Source organism: Microcebus murinus, chromosome 6, assembly GCF_040939455.1.
Source record: "Microcebus murinus isolate Inina chromosome 6, M.murinus_Inina_mat1.0, whole genome shotgun sequence".
NCBI lineage: Eukaryota > Metazoa > Chordata > Mammalia > Primates > Cheirogaleidae > Microcebus > Microcebus murinus.
The window spans coordinates 33752803-33775624 of NC_134109.1; the positions used below are offsets into that span (position 1 = coordinate 33752803).

The 22822-nt window shown below is 35.8% G+C and overlaps 1 protein-coding gene across 15 annotated transcripts in view; it reads right to left on the minus strand.

Moving 5' to 3' along the window:
• The window catches only part of GPHN (gephyrin), a 540115-nt gene that overhangs the window by 42217 nt on the left and 475076 nt on the right, over positions 1-22822 (minus strand). For all 15 annotated transcript variants that reach the window (XM_020285734.2, XM_020285732.2, XM_076003938.1 and 12 more), the window contains 4 exons: positions 19686-19805; positions 18109-18167; positions 16879-17032; positions 28-149 (listed from right to left, as the gene is read on the minus strand). In XM_020285734.2, the coding sequence (XP_020141323.1) occupies positions 28-149; positions 16879-17032; positions 18109-18167; positions 19686-19805 (455 nt within the window). The remainder of the gene's footprint in view (positions 1-27; positions 150-16878; positions 17033-18108; positions 18168-19685; positions 19806-22822) is intronic.

Genomic DNA, 22822 nt, shown 5'->3' on the forward strand with positions numbered 1-22822 from the left:
CCTTTTAAAATAAAATATGCTACTTACTTGTCTCCCACAATTCCCAAGTTGATTGTGGGATAACCATGTTCCTGAATTGTTGCTAGGAGAGTTGAACGATTGCTGTCTCGAATCTTTCCTGGTAAGAGGTCATCTTCAGGATTTAGCAGCTACAAAGCCAAAAACATCACAGATTATTCTTTTAGGATAATGTTGCCTATTGGTAATAAAAAAAAAAATCTACTAAACACATCTAGCACCTACAACAGTATTTGGCATGTAGAAAGTATATGCCCAAAGGATCTTTGAATAAATACTGAAAATATAGGAGGATGAGAAAATGTTCCTATAGAAGTATAAAAAAAAAATGCAGAAATTTCAATGGTGATTGAACAGCAGGCCAAATATCACACTGGCTTTGGCCACAATTTGACAGTAATGCTCTGGAGATACTGGGCCTTCCTAGTAATTGGTTACTGGGCCAAGCTAAATAAAATAATTATCTTTTTTCCTCCCTATATTATTTACCAATTTCTCATTCACTGGGAACATTTGAGGTAGTGACTGTGTGACATGATATTCTCCAGTCTGAAGAGAACAATAGTTTATCTTTTCCTTCAAGCTTTTTCATCTCTTTTCTGAAGTGGGGTCAACATCAAAGAAGTTAAACAACATCAAAGAAGTTAAACTTACCTGAAGGAGAGGGAGGCAGATGTTTTATCTCTGATACTAGCGAACTTCAACAAGTAACACTTAGCTACATATACCCACAATTCCATTCCTCTAAATTGAACTGACCTTCAGAGATTTAATACCTATTATTATGTCTATGGAGAAAATTAAAGAGGCTTATTCTATATTAGGATGTTTCAATGAGGTAGTAAGAATACAAAGTAGGAAGAGCTTTGAATTCAGACAGGGTCCAAATTCAAGTTGCCCAAACTCTTTTGTCTTATTTTCTCATTTGTAAAATATAGTTAGTAATAATAACTACCTTGTAAGGTAACTGTTAGGACTGAGATAATGATCACTCAGTTTATGCAGATAAATGTACAATAAATGTGATTTTCTTTCCTTTCTTTATGATACGTGATGTTGGAAGAACATCTGCTTTCCTTCCAATTGTTCTCATGTTGTTCTTCCTAGATGCTAGTACACATGAAATTAGTTTATAATGTGAACAGACTATTTGATTATAAGATACTTAAGAGTATACATGCACACACACATGCAACTTTAATATACACATCAGTTTTAAGATATGCTTTGATTTCTTAAATATTCTAAAGTAAAAAAAAGAAGTGCTTCTTTGAAGTGAGAAAATCTAGAATATTATTTCAGGAGATTAAAGGGAAGCCTGCACATATCAGATGCTTATGCTGTTAATATGACCAGTGCCCAGGGCTTCACATATCAATTCTCCCAAACAATAACCATAAGCCCCTTTAATTTTCCTTCTGACTCATTAGTAATACTATGTGGCCATATTTTTGGCTTTATATTGGAAAAGCAGTAGCTTTGCAACCAACTATCCCCTTACAGTAGGCTGGAGAAAAACTCAGAATCTTATTCAGTGTCACCTGGGAGTCTTCTCTCCAAATATTGGACTAATTTAACTTCATCAGATGCCACGTGACACTGCTACTCACTTGCATCCTTAGTCACTGGCAGTGCTTGGAAAATTGCTATTGCAATGCTAACATAGATTAATTTTCTGATCTTAATTAACACAGTTATTAAAGTCATTATAATTTTATAAAGGCCAAGACTTGCAGCTTTTTAACTACATTAATGAAAACAGTTGCTTCAGAAAGAAAATTGTGTGGTTATATCACTTTTTTTTTCACAGCAGGGGACTGACCACCAACTAAGTAAGATTCCTCTGTTATTTGGGTATTTTCTTTGCCATTCATGTTGTTCTCTGTTATTTTGCTGTAAACAGTTCCAGAAATAACAGAACCATTAGAGATCACTGCAGAACCAGTTATTTGTCTGTAAAATTGACATAATGAAATAATAGCTAGTTAAATGAGAGTGTGGGTTTCAACATATGAATTTTGTGGAAAAAATAGAAAAAAGTGTAGGATTTACAGTGCATTTTAAGTACTTTCAAAGAAATTAATACAGAATTAAATGAAAGAGTATAAAGCTGAATACACTAGAATAAACTCCTAATTTTCCCCTTTAAAACTGAATCTTATTTTCTGTTACCTTATACTTCCAGTTATCTTGGGAATAAGCCTGGAAACTTATTACAGTTAAAATACAAAAGAAAAATATACAAAGTAAAACAAAACATAATATTAACTTCAATTTCCTGTTTTTGGTATTGTCAATGGTGCCTCTATCTTCCCAGCTTTCAAACATTTAACTTTTGATTCTTTTTTTTTCCTTTGTAGTCCACTCTTTTCCCAAAGGCCTCAATCATTAAGAACATTCTAATCTATCTCCTCCTTGAGCCTGCATTTTCATTCACTCTGTTACCACCCCAAACCAATTACAGGCATTTATTATATTACTTCTGAATTTATGTAAAAGCCTTCTACTTGGCTGCCTTGCCTACAAACTATTTCCTTCTGAGAAATAAAACAGAAACATCACCTTGCAAAACTATACTATTACTTGCATAACAGATAAACTGTACCAAACCAGGACATGTAATTTGAACTATCTTAAGTCAAATTGTTTTTAACACAAGCTGGATCAGATCTATATTGTTAATGATATATTACTTATAGTAGTAACTATAGATAGTTGCTGTTGATTTAACAGTAACTCCACATAGACTCATGCGCTCCAACGATAAGACTGATTGTTCTAGCAACTCACCTATTTTACAAATTCTGACTAATCTCTGTTTGGACCTTACTTACTAACTTCTACCTTAAAACTGCCCCATGACCAACCCCAGTCCTCGAAATCATAAAAGTACTCTTTGACTCTGTTGAAGGGTAGCAGAATATGGCCCCCCAAAATATGCCCCTTTGACATAAAAATTATTTTTGAGCTGAGGGCAATTGAGAAGAAACAGATAGAAGAAAAGCTCTCTTCCTTTACCCCTTGCCTAAAAGCAGGACATAACTTTACAAAGGCATCATTATGCTCCTCTCTACTAGGAGAGAGAAAACTGTGGACACTTACCAGCCTGGAGATGGCACCAGAGGAATCTACATATCAAATTTTACTAACTAGCCTTTAATCTATCCTTAGTTTCCCATATAATTGTCTTTCCATAAGTTGCGGTACCTAGAGACTTAAGGTCCTTTTCCTTTGTCTTGTCACTTCTCTAAGAATTTGTTGTTCTTTGTTGAAGAGGCTATATATATAAGCCAGACTTCTAGGTCACCTCTTTGAGATTTACTCATTTTTCCTTGGGTATCTCCCATGTATATATGAGGTATACACGTTAATAAACTTATGTTTTTTTCTTGTTAATCTGTCTTTCGTTATAGGGGTCCCAGGTAAGAACTCACAAGGATAAGGAAGAATTATTTTTTTCTCCCCTACACTGTCAGGGTGATGCTTTCCTTTGCTCAGAAACTTAAAATATCCAGCTTTGTATGATCAACAGGTTTCCCTGGTGGTCTTTGTATTAGGATTTCGATAATTACGGAGGTCCCACCAAGACTTGTAGAAGCCTTATTGCCAGTTATATTATTGATTATATTGCAATTTACTGAAGTTTCTTGAGCCTCTTTGATCAGGGGATTCTTGGTCTATGATGATGAGATAAGTCCAACGCTTATTCTGAGGTTCTATCCTTTTCTGTTGGGCTCCCAAGGATAGCTGATACTTATTTTGTTTGTCATCAATATAAGGTTCCCAGGACTTTTCTGTTATCTGATTGGATTCGTATTAATTTTTGTTTTCATTGATGAAAGGTCTGCTAAAGCATTTATTTAACACTAACCATCCTACCTGTCAATTGGCTACATTGTTTTGTCCATATGGGAACTTTTCTTAGCTTTGTCTATGTTTGAGAAATTGGCTTTGGGAGAGATCTGTCTACCTGTTCTGGCATGTTGATTTTTAGGGTTAGCTGTCAGGGGTTTAACCTTAGTGTTGAGGACTTTAGATACATATATAAGTGATATTTTCCCTTTTGACTGACCCTTAGCTCATGAATTCATTTAATAATAAACTGTGCTCCCTTCTGGTATAACTCTGGCTTCTGTATTCTCTTTCATGCATTTATCTCTCTAAAAAGCATAATTTCATCAAGGACAACTTGGGATTGCAGTGGCCACTTTGGGGTATTTTTGATGTGACTACAATTATTCACTTGAAAGTACTTTTAGAACAAAAGGGGAATATCATTCAGTGATTAGCATTTTTATTGTTATACAAAGTTTCAAAATGAAATTTGAATAGAACATTTTTTTTAAAATGTAAAAGTTCATTTGTTAAACCCTCAGGAGAAGAGTCTGTGTCTTGTTTGTCTAAAAAGAAATCACTTATCTTATTGTAAGAGACCTCTGTCTTCATTTCTGTTCTTCAGAGATTTAATCCTGTGGTCTTGATGGAATTGTTAAGGGCCTAAGACACTATTTGAACTGGTTGCAATGACTCTCTCTTTTTCATGTATTGAAATGGTTTGCCTGCAGTCTAAGGCTTTCCCACTCTTTGCAAAGCAAAGATGATTGACTTTTATAGTGGTCAATAATTATTTCCATTTTAGATGCGACCAGTTCCCTTATAGATCCTTACTTTTCTTTCTCCCTCTTCTAGAAAATTGTTCAAAACTCAATTCTGGTCATTATGGACAGACCCTAGAATACCCAGATAATCCAGATGAAAAGATCTAATGCAAAAAAGATGAAGAAAAATCACATTATAAACTCTTATGGAGCATGCTTGTGTTCCAAATTGCTTTTAATTAAACTCTGGGGAAAAAAAGGTTTAATTGAAAGTTAATCTAATGGTCTTGGTTACTAGGTTATAAGATGTGAAGAAGAACATTCAGAGCTTTCAAATATAATTTAAGGAGTCTTTAAGAATTTCATTTATAAACACAGAGGTCTACAAATTATATTAGAAAAAATTCATATTTTTATTAAGATGACTCTTTGGACAAATTAGACTAATTTGTTTATTTTCACTTTTTAAACCAAACTGTCCTGTGTTTTCTTTCTAACTGTACCACCATGTAAGAAAGTTATATTAGAACAGTATTCTAATTATACAAGTCTTGGGTTTATTTTCCGTACAAAAATCCTATTTTGTGCCTGTAGCCCTGCTACTCAGGAAGCTGAGGCAGGAGGATCACTTAGCTTGAGCCCAGGAGTTTGAGGCTCCAGTAAGCTATGATTGTGCCACTTTATTCCAGCCTCGGTGACAGAGCAATACCTGTCTATTAAGGAAAAAAATCCTATTTTGAATCTCCTTAAATTTCCTTTACTGGTTTTGCTAGAAAGTTTAAAAATTCATGTTCATCTAAACTGAATGATGATATGCAATGTCTCTGTGAAAAGAGATGAATTCTTATAATGCTTCTAAAATCATAAGATTTTATATGAACTTAAGTTTTAAATTCCAGATCCTTAGTTAACACTAAGACCTTAAATTAGGCCGGGCGCTGTGGCTCACGCCTGTAATCCTAGCTCTTGGGAGGCCGAGGCGGGCGGATTGCTCAAGGTCAGGAGTTCAAAACCAGCCTGAGCAAGAGCGAGACCCCGTCTCTACTATAAATAGAAAGAAATTAATTGGCCAACTGATATATATATATAAAAAAAATTAGCCGGGCATGGTGGCGCATGCCTGTAGTCCCAGCTACTCGGGAGGCTGAGGCAGGAGGATCGCTTGAGCCCAGGAGTTTGAGGTTGCTGTGAGCTAGGCTGACGCCACGGCACTCACTCTAGCCTGGACAACAAAGTGAGACTCTGTCTCAAAAAAAAAAAAAAAAAAAAAAAAAAAAACAAGACCTTAAATTAATATTAATTTGAGCAACTGATAAATTATCTTGAATGTAGATAATATAATGCTTAATATGCTAGTGCTTTTATTAAATGTATTATAAAGTAACCATCATTAACAGGTTAAGAAGTATATATGAAAGTAGAGGAATGCTTGTGCAAGGTAATGAATATGTTTTATTAGGAAAAAAGAATAATATTTTTCTTAAAGTAAAAATTATCTGATTATATCAGAATATGAAGGAAGATAATAAAAAATAAATTTTGAGGGTACTATACAATAAGTATGTAAGTTCTAAAGGGACATGAATTTTATTTGCTTGGGAATAAGAAGTACATATAATGAAGAGTAACATGTATGCCATGGTCTGAATGTTTGTGTCTCCTCAACCCCTATTCATATGCTGAAATCCTAACACCTAAGATGATGGTATCAGGAGGTGGGGCTTTTAGGGAAATGATTAGGTTATGAGGGTGAAGCCTTTATGAATGAGATTAGTGTCCTTATAACATTGCCTGTCCCTCCTTCATGTGAGAGACAGTAAGAAAGAGCCTTGATCTTGTACTGCTCAGCCTCCAGAATTGTAAGAAATATATTTCTGTTGTTTACAAACTACCCAGTTTACGGTATTTTATTATAGCAGCCCAAATGGACTAAGACCATGTGTTGCAATTATTAACAAAGTTGGTTATGTGATATGGGTTTATTCATAAAGAAAAAAAGGATATATATCTTACCAATTGTTACTGGAATTTGGGTTTTCTTTTTGTTAAAAATTGCCAAGTTATTTTGTGCCCAGTTAACAAAGGTCCATTTTTATAGCCAAAATATTCTGTTAACTCTCTAGGTTTATGGCCTGTTCTTAAACTATTTTAAATAAAAGTTTCTAATAACCACAGTTACTTACTGCTGATTTAAAATAATATTGCCTACAAATATTGTGTTAAGTTATGACTTAATTTTAATATCTGGTCTCTTCTGACAGGTCTTCTTGATTTTTGTCTTTCTCAAATTCATAATAATAAAACTGTTAAGATGTCTTTTATACTTTAGCTATAATTGGCTAATAGGTATACAAATATTTGCTCCTTTCTCCTTTTAAAGGAAGAATGCTAAAATATTTGACATATTTTCATGTCTAGATTTGGAAGTCTAGAATCATGGCTTTGAGGTACCATACAAACTTTGATAATCATCTTGTCTTAGTGTTTGTCTGTATGGCAGTAGCCAAATATGTTATCTTTAGAGCCTTAAGTGTTGCTGTGCATCTATAGCTTAGCTATATAATTCAAGAAATTAGCATGCAATAAAGAAAATGTGAAGGCATGATGTTGTAGAGATCAAAACAACAACTACAGAAAAACCTAATACCCAATCATGGTCCACTGAAAACTACAAATCTAGACTGACCACATCTCCAGAAGATAATGATCTAATTTAGGCTGAAATTAGGCCAGAAGTAGGGGGGACTGAGAAATGACACTGAAATTACAACTTGTGAAACTATACTATGACTTGCAAAACAGATAAACTGGCAAACCATGACATGGAACGCAAACTGTCTTAGCTCAAGTTGTTTTAAAATTAGCTCATTCAGATCATATGTTCTGAGATAAGTGCATGGACAATTTGATTTAATAGTAATTCCACACAGACTCATACGTTCCAAAGATAAGACTACTGACTGTTCTAGCAACTTGCCTAGATTATAAATTCTGACCAAGCCCTACCCATACATCCCATACCCCTAAAATTACTCTATGACTGACTGACTCTAGCACAACCAGTACCATATACATTCTATCTGTAACTTACCCTTTAGAGATAGTACTGAGACTTTGTCAAGGTGGTGCCCTCCTGCAAATTTAATACCCATTTAAAAAAACTGATCAACAGGTTTCTCTGGTGGTCTTTGCATGGGAGTTTTGACATGTCTGTAGCTCAATACCACATATCTATTGTGATTATCTTTCTCAAAAACCAATTTTATGCCTTTTTCCTTTTCAACTTTACTCAGCATTGTCTCCCAGTCTGCTGATCCATGGCCATGTTTTATATTCTTTAAATACTATACCACAGGCTCATCTCCTTTGAGAAAAATGCCATTAAAAATTCTATCCCGGCTGGGCGCGGTGGCTCACCCCTGTAATCCTAGCACTTTGGGAGGCCAAGGTGAGAGGATTGCTCAAGGTCAGGAGTTTGAAACCAGCCTGAGCAAGAGCGAGACCCCATCTCTACTAAAAATAGAAAGAAATTAATTGGCTGACTAAAAATATATAGAAAATATAGCCGGGCAGGGTGGCGCATGCCTGTAGTCCCAGCTACTAGGGAGGCTGAGGCAGGAGGATTGCCTGAGCCTAGGAGTTTGAGGTTGCTATGAGCTAGGCTGACGCTACGGCACTCTAGCCCGGGCAGAGTGAGACTCCGTCTCCAAAAAAAAAAAAAAAAAAAATTCTATCCCATGCAGCTGTATTTTTCTAGAACTTTGTATCCACCAAATACTAATAAACGATTACTTTTTTCTCTAATTTTAATATATGTATATTTCTTTTAAAACCTTTTAATTTTAAAACCTTTTTATTTTAAAATAATTATAGACTTATAGAAAGTTGTAAAAATCATACATAGAGGTTCTCCATACCATTTATCCAGTTTTCTCCAGTGGTAACATTTTATGTAACTATAATATCAAAACCAGAAACTAACATTGGTATAATGTAATGCATATAATTCTTTGTCATTTTACCACATGTGTTGATTTGTGTAACTTCTACCTCAATCAAGATACCAACTATTCAGTTGCCACAAAGATAGCTCTCGTGTTAACCCTTTATAGACATGATCCCCCTTCCCTATCATCATCCCTACCTCATGGGAACCACTAATATGATTTTATCATTTGGGAATGTTATAAAAATAAAATCAAACTGTATGTGATCTTTTGAGATTGGCCTTTTTTTCACTCAGCATAATGCCCTTGAGATCCATCTAGATGGCTGCATGTAGAAATAGTTTGTGCCTTTTTATTGCTGTTTCAAGTTTTAGTCTATTACAAATAAAGTAGGCCATTTATATTTAATGTAATTATTGATAAGTTAGGGCTTATGCCTGCTATTTTTCATTTTCTGTTTGTTCCCTCTTTTTTTTGTTTCTGTTTTGTTTTTCTTGCCTTCCTGTGGATTACTTGAACTTTTTTTTAGAATTCCATTTTGATTTATCTATGGTGTTTTTGAATGTATCTTTTAAAAACTTTTTTTAGTGGTTGTTCTAGATATTACATTATAATATACAATTTATCTACTAGATTATGAGCTTCTGCAGTCTAAGTTTTTTCTATTATTTTAAAATTTCTTATATTACTTGTGCTATACAGATGAGAGATAATCTCTAAATGTTTATAAAATATTAAGCCCAGAGTCCAGCTCTTACGCTTAAAAACAAAGCAGGAAAATATCTTCTCAATTGTCTTTAAGGGAAAATAGTGGGAAACAGACAAGGAGTTTTAAGAGGCAAGATTTTGGGCTATACCTGGAGCTGGAAGCTTGTTGCCTCATGTTAGCATCTTGACACCTAATATACCTTGATTCTCTCGTCTGCAAACCCAGTAGTCAGCACATATGTTTACTTCTGCAGTATATTATAGAACATTTATTACTGTCATTATGAAGAAGCATAATAACATCTGCCAGATACATACCTCAGAGGGGTGTAGTAAAGATTAATGACATAATATTAATTAGGTACTGTTAAATCCCTAGAAGAGAGGCACTACATAAATACATGCTATTATTATTTACCACAAGTGACTAAAATATCCTTTTATGACCATCCTGAAATACCCTTATAATAAAAGAAATAAGAAATCAAAGCATGGATTAATTGAAACTATTCTATCTTATTATGAGATAAATTAAATAAAATATAATATAAAACATTAATTCAATATAAAATTTAAATTCCATACCTGAGGTTATTGTCATAAATAGAATTTATACAATTACTTTAAAGATTAAATAAAATGCCAGCTTTTCAGTTTTGGAATATCTGGAATCTATCAATATAGATAGATATAGACATAATATACAGTTAATAAACTATAGATATATAAAGATATGTAGATGATGGATAGCTAGATATTGATAGATAAATATAGACTTATGGAATAGCTGCCACAAATGTGCTATATTTACAGCTCTAAATTAGGGCTGTTAATAATTAGTAGAAACTTATTCTGCTGTATCACTGGTTGCTTAATCACCAGAAAACATACCACACAGTGTGGTGGCCTCAAAGTGGGAAAAGAGTACACTCTAGTTAGAGCACCTATCAGTTCTTTGAGCATTGGGAAGAAAAAAATGGAGAGTTAAGAGTAGGTTTGAAAGATGGAGGGAGAATGGGAGTGAAAAAACAACAGAATTTGAAGTAGTAGAATGAGGATGGGGGTAGGAATAAGTACCAGTAGCTGGATAAAAAAAGATATAAGAAGCCTGACCGGAGAGACTCCTCCCTCCACCCACCCCATCAATTCTCTTTTTAAAAAACATAGCAACAGGGCAACCAGACTCTTTTGATGCTTTTTAAAAAAAATCTACAATGTGTTGTTCTTCAATGAGTATGAAGATGCACATAAAGGAAAGACAAATACACATGCCCACATAATAGAATACTAGGCAGCTAATAAAATAGTGTTTGAAAAGACATTATAAACATATAACAATAGGTGAAAAAATGGAAAGAAATCAAGTGTTATTATGTTTGAGTTAAAGCATGGTGAGATTATGTATGACTTTTCCCCTTTTCTCTATTTTCAAAATATTTAATGATAACAAAAAGTAATTTTAAAAAGATATACATATGATGACAGCACAAGGCAGTATATGATAAATGCAGCATGACTGATCCAAGTAATGCTTAGTATAGGGTTTAAAAGAGGGAGAGAAAAATGTGATGAATGTGTTATTGGAGGGCCTCATGTAGGAAGAAATGTCTAAACTGGGTTTGAAAGATTGATAGGATTTTAAATTGACTGGATTTTAATGAGAAGAGATGACCATAGATACAAAGTCTGGGTAAATGGCATATGATAATGGCCTGAGATGTATTAAATATCAACAAATTTGAATGACTGAATTAAGGAATGAGGATAAGAACTAAAAGTAGGCCATCATTCTTGGTCTACTGATACAAAGATTAAAAACCAATAACACCCAGTATTGATGAGGGTATAGAAAAATAGCACTTTTCAATATTTAAGGGAAGGTAACTCAGTATAATATTTCTGGAGGCAATTAGGCAATACATAATCTTTTTTTTTTTTTTTTTAAGAGATGGGGTTTTGCTTTGTTGCCGAGGCTGGAGTGCAGTGGCATGATCACAGCTCACTGCATCTTCGAACTACTAGGCTTACGTGATCCTCCTGCCTCGGCCTCCCAGAGTGCTGGGATTATAGCCCTGAGACACCACCACACTTGGCTGTAACACAATCTTAAAATAAGTAAGGCATACCCTTTGACCTAGCAGTTCTTTGAATTTAATAAAATAATGAAGCCGGGCGCGGTGGCTCACGCCTATAATCCTAGCACTTTGGGAGGCTGAGGTGGGCGGATTGCTTGAGGTCAGGAGTTCAAAACCAGCCTGAGCAAGAGTGAGACCCCGTCTCTACTATAAATAGAAAGAAATTAATTGGCCAACTAATATATATAGAAAAAATTAGCCGGGCATGGTGGCGCATGCCTGTAGTCCCAGCTACTCGGGAGGCTGAGGCAGCAGGATCGCTTGAGCCCAGGAGTTTGAGGTTGCTGTGAGCCAGGCTGATGTCACGGCACTCACTCTAGCCTGGGCAATAAAGTGGGACTCTGTCTCAAAAAAAATAAAAAAATAAAAAATAAATAATGAAACATGCAAATAACTATGAATGTTCATCATATCACTGACTATTTTAGTGGTGAAAATTGGTAAAAAAATTAAGTGTCTACCAATAGAGAACTGAAAAATTAATTATGAAAAACCATATAATTGCTATGCAGCTATCAAAGGTGGATTACAGATATATATTACTGACAATGAAAAATATTTGTGATATGCTATTTATGTGAAAAAAGCAGATAATAAAATAGTATTTATTTTTATAAATAAATATTTATGAGCATAGAAATAATTCTGGATGACTGTATAGCAAAGTGTTAGCAGTGATTTCATTTTTTTGCATTCCACTAGAATATAGGCTTTAGGGAGATAGGGATTGTTGTCTTTTTTGTTCACTATTGCATTCCCAGCAACTAAAATGATACTTGGCACATAGAACGAACTCCAATTATATGGAGTAAATGAATGAATGCTTACTTGTATTTTCTAGTTTTCCTATACATTAACTGTTACTATAATCTAATGTCTTCATATTAAAACTGGATACATTAGTATTTACCTCCCCAAACTAAACACTATTCAGCTACAAAACAGAATGAAATCATGTCCTTTGCAGCAACATGGATGGAACTGGAGGCCATTATTTTAAGTGAAACAACTCAGGCACAGAAAGACAAATACTGCATTTTCTAACTTATATGCGAGAGCTAAATAATGTGTACACATGGAAGCAGAGTGAGGAACTATGCATAATGGAGACTTGGAGAGGTGGAGAAGTTAGAGAGGGGTTGATGATGGGAGGTTGTTTGGTGGGTTCAAGGTATGTTCCTCCAGTGATGGATGCACTGAAGGCCCTGACCTTACCACAATGCAATATATCGATGTAGCAAAATTGTATTTGTACCCCATGAATATATACAACAAAATTAATAAAACAATATAGTATTAATTAATACTGACAATAAAAAAGAAGGCAGAAAAAACTCGGCCTGAGGGCAGAGTGCAGCCCAGGGTTAAACTCTCGAAATGGTATCGGTTGTGGGCCTGTGACCAGAAAGGATGGGGCCCCACTCAGGCAAACAGTTTGGGCAAGAAGGTGTGGGGAATGCAGTCCATTTGTGTCTCAGTTGCAAAGGGGCCAGTTGCAGGGTGTTAGGTATTGTCTTAGGTATGCCTACAAGAAAATGAAACAGATTTCCTGTCCCTTTCTGGGCCAGGTAGTGGCTGTAACTGTGTCAGCCTGAACTTGGCCTAAGGATGGGGTATAGCCCAGCATTAAACTCTCAAAATGGCACCTTGGGTCCATGACCAGAGAGAGTACAGCCCTTTACAGGCAAGCAGCCTGGGAAAGAAGCTGTGGGGAGTGCGATCTGCTCACATTTCAGTCTCTGCAGCAGCCTGCATCAGGAGGATGGGGAACTTCCCAGGGTTATATGGGATCCCACAGTCTCCCATCTTCCTCCTCAGAGCAGTGCAGCAGTACCAGCCATCTCTGTAGATCCCCAGTATCTAGGCTTTCACAATGGCACCTATCTAGAGGTGTTCGGAATGCCTGTGGATTCTGTGTACATTCCCTTTCTGGAGCAACACCTCTGTGCAATCTCTAGGCAGTGCCCTATGTTAGGCTCAAGGCTTGTGTGAGTTATAGAGTTCTCTCATAGCAATATTGTAAAAGCCAGTTTCAGAGTTTGAAGCCCTGGGATTTTTTCTCTTACTGTCTCCCCAAATCCAGGAGCCTCTCCTGGCTCTCATCCAGTCTTTGGCTAGGCAAGCTGTCTTGAACCCTCTCCTTAGTTACTTTTGGTGCTTCTCATCACTTCTCTGGTGAATCCTAGCATTCTCTCCTAGATGATATGTTCAAAATGTGAGTATCTGCTTACTATTCTGGTTCCTCTTTGTGGAGGCACATACTACCTATAGCTAGTCAGCTATATTGTTCCTATCTTTCATTTTCTATCTTCTAATGTAATATGAATATATCCCAATGGGAAAACCTAATTGTTGTATTCCACAGCTGATGAGAGTCTGGGAAATCCAGTTTTCAGGCCTCCAGCCTTATTGTGGAGCAAGTTACAACAGATATAATCTGGAATAGACCTCTTCTGCTACTCTTTATCATTTTACCTTTTTAAAATATCATTTATCACCATTTGTTTACTGACTATCTCCCCATTAGAATATAAATTCTATAAGAGCAGGGAATTTGTCTGTCTTGCTTGCTGCTATATTCCCAATATCAGAACAGTGCCTGGCATCAGTAGCATACTTAGTGAGAAGGGGTGGTAGGAGTGGTTTGCCCCAGCAAAGAGGAATATTTTATGTTCACTGATATTGTTTAGAATTGTCAGTACATGGTGAAATAAAATGACTGACTTTTAGTCACTTTTGTTATTGTTTTCTAATTTTCTACAGATAATATATCCTCTTAGCCTAAGGTTAACTTTCTAGCTCTGTTCTCCTGGAAATTTGAAAAAGATGAAATGTGAACTTGTTACTAAGCAACATTTCTTATGATAAAAATTATCTCTGCTTGGTAACTTGCATGTAGACTGGGAGGGACTATAAATGATCTATAAATATCTAATGGGAAGCCACAGCTTTGGGCTTCCATAAGTGTGTTGGCAATTATAACTAGGTGTTTACTTTGTGGGGACTTTGGAAGCTGTCTAAGATTGTTATAAGAAATATTAATTCTTTTATAGGATATGGGGTTTCTAAGTCAGGGTGGCTCCCCAACTCTCCTAGTATAAGTCTTATTCTCTTGCATGTGAGGTGTCACTTGAAGAAATGGAACAGCTTATGGACAGCTGTGTGGACTATTAGGAGGACTAGATCCACTAAAGAAGAAAACCTCATGCTGTCCTGCTGGATGCTGAGTTTTCTGTTCAATATCTTTTTAAGTAAACTGGTCCAAGGTATGGTATGTTCACATCTTGTGAGTCCAAATGTTTAATTAAGAGAACCCTCTGGTGGGCCTTCTAGCATGTAATAGGTGCTGAATATATATTTATTGAACAAATGCATGAGGTTGGGAAATGTGTGCCCACAATCACATAATCACTTTATGGTATTATCTAAATTGTAATATGCATAGGTTTTTTTTTTTTGAGATCAACCAATGTTATCTCAATACAGCTATTCTGTATTAAAGTTGATAACCCTATGTCCTCAATTTTAAAATAATTCTACCATCTTTCAAAAGCTCAAACAAATACTGAGCAGGTTTTAAATAGTATACACAGACATCTTATATGACATTCTTTTGGTTGCCTAAGGCAATTGTCCTGCTTACCAATATATCACATTGAATTCAAGAAGTGGAATATGTGAAATCATACATACCAAGGGGAAATCAGAACCAATACTTAAGAGAAGCTTGTACTATGACTGGCTAACATTTGGCTTTGCCATATTAATAGATAAGTGTAATTTCTTTTGACCTCTCTGAAAAATAAATGAATTTTTTTTTTTGCTATTGTTTTCTTGGTATCTGAGGATCTCAAGCCTTCAGGAGAGATACTATGCTTTATTAATCTTTTTTATCACTAGGTTCCTGTTTAGAACCAGGGAGAGGTGGCCAATAAACATGTGTTGAACAAAACTAAATTATATGGTCATAGAGAGCCATAACAATAGGTAATTTTGGATGGGAGAAGGGGAAGAATATCAAGCTATATGAAACCAGTGTTCCTCCTTCCTCAGCTTCCAGAGTAGCTGGGAGTACGGCGTGGGTTACCACACCCAGCTAATTTTTCTTATTTTTTGTAGAGATGGGGTCTCATTATGTTGCCCAGGCTGGTCTTGAACTAGTGGCCTCAAGCAATCCTCTGGCCTTGAGTGCTAGGATTGTAAGTATGAGCCATTGCGCCCATCCAAGTTTGCTAATTCTATTTAGTTTTTCCAAACTCCACAAACTCACTTGGATGCACAAAACATACAAGCGAATCAGAAATAAGAATGGTTCATTCAATTAACCAGTTTAACGAAAATTTCTTTCTGATACTAAATATAGTATCAGTTGGTCCTATATTGGGATATTATTAATAAAATCATCGCCATTTAGATCAAATTGAAAAGAATGTTTGTTTTGGGTCAGTAGTTTTATGGAATGACCAGTACGCTTACAATGGGAAGTAAGCAAATCTGAAATGTTGATTTAGCTCTCCATTAGCAAAATAAAACATTCTATTCTTTTCTTTTGCTCTAGCCAAAAGAACTATAAGGGGTTATAGAGAGATTCCTGAAAATTTTCATTTCCAAGACTTCAAAAAATTAAAAATAATGTTAATGAAGGTCTTATTTTTAGAACACAGTTAGAAATTTTTTAAAAAGTCCAGTCAAGCTTTTCTTTAATAGGAAGGTCAAAGGAATTATTTTAAAAAATCTCAACAGTTTCTGCTTTTGCTATAAGGCTTTGAGTTTCCAGCAGATTCACTTTTCAATATTCCTAGTTTGATTTTAGAGCCTCTGATTAAAGTTTTGCACAACCTAAGCAAACAGGAAGTTTGAAGAATTCTCAGAAAGAGATTGACTACATTTCCCTCTCTAAATCAGGCCCAAAATGACATTTTGACCCATTCTGAATAGCATTCCACTAGAGATGCTATCTTTAGAGAAATTAAAAAACCCCTGATTATCAAACTCCTCCTGGTGATTAAACATCACATGGAACTTTTCACAAGAAGCACTAGGCATGGTATTGTGATCCATTAATTTATTTTTCACACAGAGGTGGCCCATCATTTCAGTAGCAGAATGGGCACAATTCCTTGTCCTAGAGTAAGTACTGAGTTTGCACAGTTTAATATCTGTAGCCAGCAACTAACATTCTTTGTTTATGTGCACTGAGTGTGCAGAAAGGCCATTGGTTGTAATATTTTATTCTAATAAATGGAAGAGAACATTTCTTAATTTCTAGTTCTTCCTTCTTCTCATCTTCTGAACTTGAACTGTCATAAGGTCAACTTATCACTTTCCTATTACAAGAACATGGACCCAGTGGTAAGACTGATAATCTACAATGTTTTTTTCACAAATAGAGCAGATGTCAGAAATACCTTTATCTTAAGCACCCCTATCTCTGCCCCACCCTCCTTTTTTTTTTTTTTTTTTTTTTTTTACCTCATTCCCTGTTGACATGACTGCAACCACTGGAAACTTATTAACTTCAACCTCTGTGACGCCTACAGTTGCCAGAAGACCAATCTCTGAGGGGCCCATGTGGGTTCCTTTGGCCAAAACGCATTCCCCTCTTTTAATGTCATGGCCGATGGGTCTGAAAATCAAAGCAGAACCATAAGCAGTATGAATAAGAATAACATTTTCTCAACTCAGAGGGAAAATGTAGTGTCAAAGAAGGAGAACACTCAGGAGAAAAAAGTCAAGAATGAGGCACTAATAAAATAACGAAATGAGATTCTCAAAACTCTATGTTTTAATTTTAAAAGCTAAATTGCACAATAGAAGACAAAAATAGGATTTATATCTATTACTGCTAAACAGGAATATATTGCTTCATATTTGAAAATTATTTTACAAATTGCTTTGTACTATATTACAGTTAAAATACCAATTATAAATTTTGATATAAGGCAAGAATTTGTATGAAAATATCCAGTGGCGTTAATGATAAGAGATCCATAGCTGGTTAGCTTTGTAGCAAGGAGAATAATGCTAATGAGACTACAGTCATAGATGTAATTTCCATTTGGACCACTTAGGATGGTTCTGATCTGTGGCCACAGAGAAGGCATGCTGCCATAGGATGGAAGAAGTGTAGTTTTGTTACAAAGGGATGTTGAGCAAATTAGCATTAATGGAATCAGAGTAAACATATTCCATTGTAAGAAAAATAATATAAGGTACACAAACTATTGGTGGTAGGATAATAGCCTCATCTTTGTACATAAGGAATAGCATATTATTTCATTATTGTTGGTAGTCAATATAGGATGTGCTATCCTCTATTAGCTGATAAGCAATTAGCTGATAAACTAATTGTATAGATATCTACTTCTGGGGTTATCTTAGTTAATACCAAATTCTGGATTATCTAGGGGTGGGGTTGGGTAAATCCACATTATCTAGGATTAGAATTAACTGTGGATTATGTAGGCTCATGACTTTACCTCTTTCACATTGCTTTTGACTATTTCACTTGCCTTTACTATCTTCATTAAAAAATAGGCGGGCAGATATATGATACAGAATTCAGAAAATTTATTCCTGGTAAATCCCTGAAAGCTAATGGTTAATTGACATAGCTGTAGATTTATAATATCCATGCTCTCCTAAGTCCATGATCACGTAGAAACAAAAGTTGTCTTTAAATTCTATATGTTCTGAACTTGCCTGATATCTTGGCCTGGCCGAGCTTGCACCAGAATTCGAACTTCAAGTTCTTCAGTGCCCTATAATAAGAGCAGGTTATGTAATTTCAAACCAGACAATTTAACAGAACTTCTGATCAGTAGAATTGAACTATTCAGATGCTTTATCATCAGATAGGACCAGATTATATACATAAATATAGGGAAACAGAAAACCATTTAGTTAAACCCTTTGAAACACTATGAATTTCTAACACAGGTTCCTGAAAAATTAGAATGTTTGGTGCCAATAAATAAATATTTTCTCCAATTTTCATGCTTTAAAAATGTAACAATTCAAATATTGAATCTTACTTTGTAAGTAGCATTCTTAAGAAATACACACACACACGGCTACCCTAATAGATAAACTATGCATGAAGGTAACATCTCTATTCTGTTCCCGTGAATTATGGGTTTAAAACCATGCCAAGGTTCCCAAATACCTGCAGAAATTTCAGTGAAGGACTTATAGTTTACCTGGTAGTAGATTCTGTAAATTAATGGTGATCATCAATTTTACATTTATGGGCTGTGAATAATATTGTGACATTGGAACTGTGTCTTGTCATCTGGCAGAGTCTGTGGAGGTATGTGTTCTGGATTTCAATGCTCTCCTGGCTTCCCTGATGCCAATAAATCTACTTGGACAGTTTTAACAGCAGACAAGGTGATCTGTTTGCAGAGTTGAATTTTATAAGCCCTACAAGTAATTAGCTGATTACAAAGAAAATCTCCAGATCAAGAAAATTGGCTGTCTCTCAGCACGGCCAGATTTCACTACCTACCCTGCCCAGGAGAATATATGTTTATTTTTAACCTCAGCTTTTAAAATGTAAAATATCTTAAACTTCTTTACAAAACAAGTAAGATAGCCAGTCATTAAACTTCAGCTGAATCTACTCTACTTTTATTAGTGGTTGATACTCTGATTTCAAAAGTTGCCACTAGTTTCAGTGACCTAAAGGCCTGCTTGGCCCCCAAAGTTCTCAAAGTCTTTTATTTTATAAAATAAATGGAGGGGAAATGTATATAAATGTAATATTTCCAGGCTGTCATTTTGTGGCATGGCCTTTCTTGGAAATGTAGAAGACCAGAGGTGAAAGGATCATTTGGTTCAAATACTTGGCTTAGTATAATATTTAGGAACTTGCCCATGTCTTCTTTGTTTGTTAAATTTTTCTCTATTAATTTTTGATTTCATGAACCCCTTCACATTTTATCAGAAGCTAGTCTCAATGACAAATTTCTCAGCTAGAATGTATGTCACTGTTAATATCTCTGCTCTTCTATCTTGAGTTTCTTTCCTTGTTTACATGTGAAATTTCTTGGGTCAAATATGGTTCAATTCTGCTATAGTAACAGTTACATCATAAAAACCCCTCCTATAACAAAATATTTTCAAGCTGAAGGTAATTTCTTATTTACTGGAAACTCATACAATGTAAGAACCTAACATAACAAAAAAACCTGGGTTATTCTCATAAACATTGCAGAAAATGGGTGTGATGTGATACTGCTGTAGGAAAAATGGTGCGGTAAGACCTGGTGATGACGTACATCATCTGATTCCCTGATGAGTTCAGTGTCTTCCACTTGTACTACTGCATCAGCACCGCAGGGGATTGGAGCACCTGTTGTAACCCGCATGACTTGTCCTGGCATTACTGTCTGAGTTGGCTGGAAATAGACATGAAAAAGACAGTTGATTTACTTTGCTGGGATGTAATATTTTTTAGAAATAATCCATAAAAGAAAGTTTTACAGTTTTATTCATTTTGGGTCCATGTGATAAAAGCTACCCACAAACAGGTACACTTATACCAAAGAGATTTAGGCTGATTTTATGTATACTTTAAGGTAATGACTATTAGATGTCTTTCTTGGTAGCCCGTTTTCCTTTTCAAGAACTGCCACTTAACATTTGCCACTATTGCCTCTCACTTAAATAATGTACATATTCCCAATATATGTAAAGTGATTTGAAGTCTGTAAGAAAAGAATGCTAGGCCATATGATAGTATGAATGACAATTATGAAAAACTAGCACCTTCGTAATTTATTCAAGTTCCGATTTTGAGAAATACAGATTTATTACATGAACCTTTTGGTTAAATAAAGACAAGCCAGAAATATCTTTTGTTTTGTTTTGTTCTTTAGAGATAGGGTCTTGCTCTTTTGCCCAGGCTAGAATGCAGTGGCATCATCATAGCTCACTGCAACTTCCAACTTCTGGGCCCATCTGATCCTCCTGCCTCAGCCTCCCAAGAAGATGGGACTACAGGTGGGCACCATCATGTCTGGCTATTTTTTTCTATATTTTGTAGAGGGGGAATCACTCTTGCTCAGGATATTCTTGAGCTCCTGATCTCAAGTATTCCTCCTGCCTCGGCCTCCCAGAGTGCAGGTTTGAGCCACTGTGCCCGACCTTGGAAATATCATTTTAATTATTGATCTTGAAAACCTTCCTAAAACATATTACCTCACCTATCAGTAAGTCTAGAAAATGTAATTAAATAATTTCAAAATAATTCCAGTGTCTGTAATGATCTGGGTTAAATATTTTTTTCAAAAATGAAAAACAAGATTTTCATTACCTGAACTTTCATGTGGATGGTATAAGAGAGAGTATATGGTATATGCTGCTAACTTATTGCAGCATAGGAAAAACATATTTCTATAAGATTCATGTGGTAGATTTGATCTGGTCTCAGGAGAGTCACTTCTCAGGGACCATGATTTAGGTCAGAGTTGGGAAAAGGAATGCTTCAAATCCTCCCCCAAAACAAAATCCTGAGACAATATTAATTCCCCAATTTAAAAAAAGATACTTTTCCAAAGATGTCTGCTTCTTAAGTATAATCACATGCTGCATAATGACATCTTGGTTAATGCCAGACTGCAAATACCATGGTGGTCCCATAAGATTATAACACCGTTATGTACTTTTATTGTTTAGATACGTTTAAGTAAATACTTACCATTGTGTTAGAACTGCCTACGTTAATTCAGTCCAGTGACACGCTGAACATGTTTGTAGCCTAGGTGTAATAGGCTATACCCTCTAGGTTTGTGTAACTACACTCTGTTGTTCGCACAATGACAAAATCACCTAAAGACACATTTCTCAGAATGTATACCCATTGTTAAGTGACGCACAACTGTACCTTATAACCTTAAGTTGGTACTATGTAAATATACTTACCACTACTGAACTGTTTGCTTAAAAATGGCTAAGATGGTACATTTAATGTTATGTATTTTTTTAATGCCAAAGTAAAATAAAATACAATAAAATAACCACACACACCCCTTAGGGGATAGTTAAGAAAAAATACCCACCACTGAAAGTATAATCAAAGTAAAACTGGAAATTTATTTATTTGGAAAGCCTTAAAAATCTTTTCTCCACAGTATTATTGTTACAAATAATAACAATGTTTATAGAACTACCAATAACTAATATTTATAGAACTAATGTTTATAGAACTACCAATAACTAATGTTTATAGAACTACCAATAACTAATGTTTATAGAACTCAAAATCTATGCTATGTATAGTGTTAAGTGCATTACATATTCTAGAATGTAAGTCCCACAAAGGAAAATATGTGCTTTATTTTCTGTTTATTTTGTTTATTCTCTCCAGATCACATCATCATGCTCTACCCTATGCTGTGGCCCAGAAGGCTGACTTCTATGGACTATTTTAACCAGGTTCCTATCACTCTGGCTTCTGGTTAGGTTCAGCCCATGAGAGGGACCAACAAGAGATTAGCAGGTAGGAGGGGGAGAAAGGTAGGGTTTTTTATTTCCCCTGCTCTTTTACTGCTATCCTACAATTTGGTGATGGTTAGGGCAACCCTGCTACTAATGGCCACCACAGCTCCTATTGGGTGATCCTCTCCCATAGCTATGATTATTCCCAGGTTCAGGTACCTTTGTCTCCTTTTGTTCCTTCTGACCAAGAGGTAGTAATGGAATTTCACTGTTGCGAGTGCCTAAGTGCTTCAAATTCCTTTGCTGGCTTCCCTTACCCTTGTCCAGATTTTGGAAATAATTTCTGCATTAATCTTCTTTAGTCATCCTCTTTCCAGACATATTATTCTATCATTGCAAGGCCTAGAAAGTGTCTGGCACACATCTTTACAAGATGAGCAAGTGTGCATCCCAGGGCTGAGCTGACATTGTACCATGTGTCCCAGGGAAACAGAGTACTGGTTGAGCTGAGACACCCTGCCCTACAGACCAAACAGCTATGGTACCCTGCTTCCCTGGAGCTGGACTAGCCCCTTAGATTCTGAGCTGCTCTTTTCTCTAAGGAGTGGAGTTGTTGCTGGACTGTTCCCTGACACTTCCCTACCTTAGGGCCAAATGACAGCTGTGCTCTGCCATTCTGAGAAATTTGCTGCCACTGCACCTGGCCTCACAGAGTCAGATACTGCAAGTCCCACCATTGAGGGGTCTAGAGTCACTATAACATGCTGCCTCATCCTCTGGGACATAAGTTGCCACTAAGCTCTGTTGGCACTGGTTCCTGAATTGTAGTCATAACCAGTTCTGGCCCAAATCTCCAGAGCACCTTCTTTTACCCAGAGTTGGGCCAGTGCTTTGCTTTGTCCCCCAGGAGGAGAATCACAGCTAAACCTGGGCCCCTAGGGCCAAGCTGCTAAGAGGTACTTTAGAGTCACATATC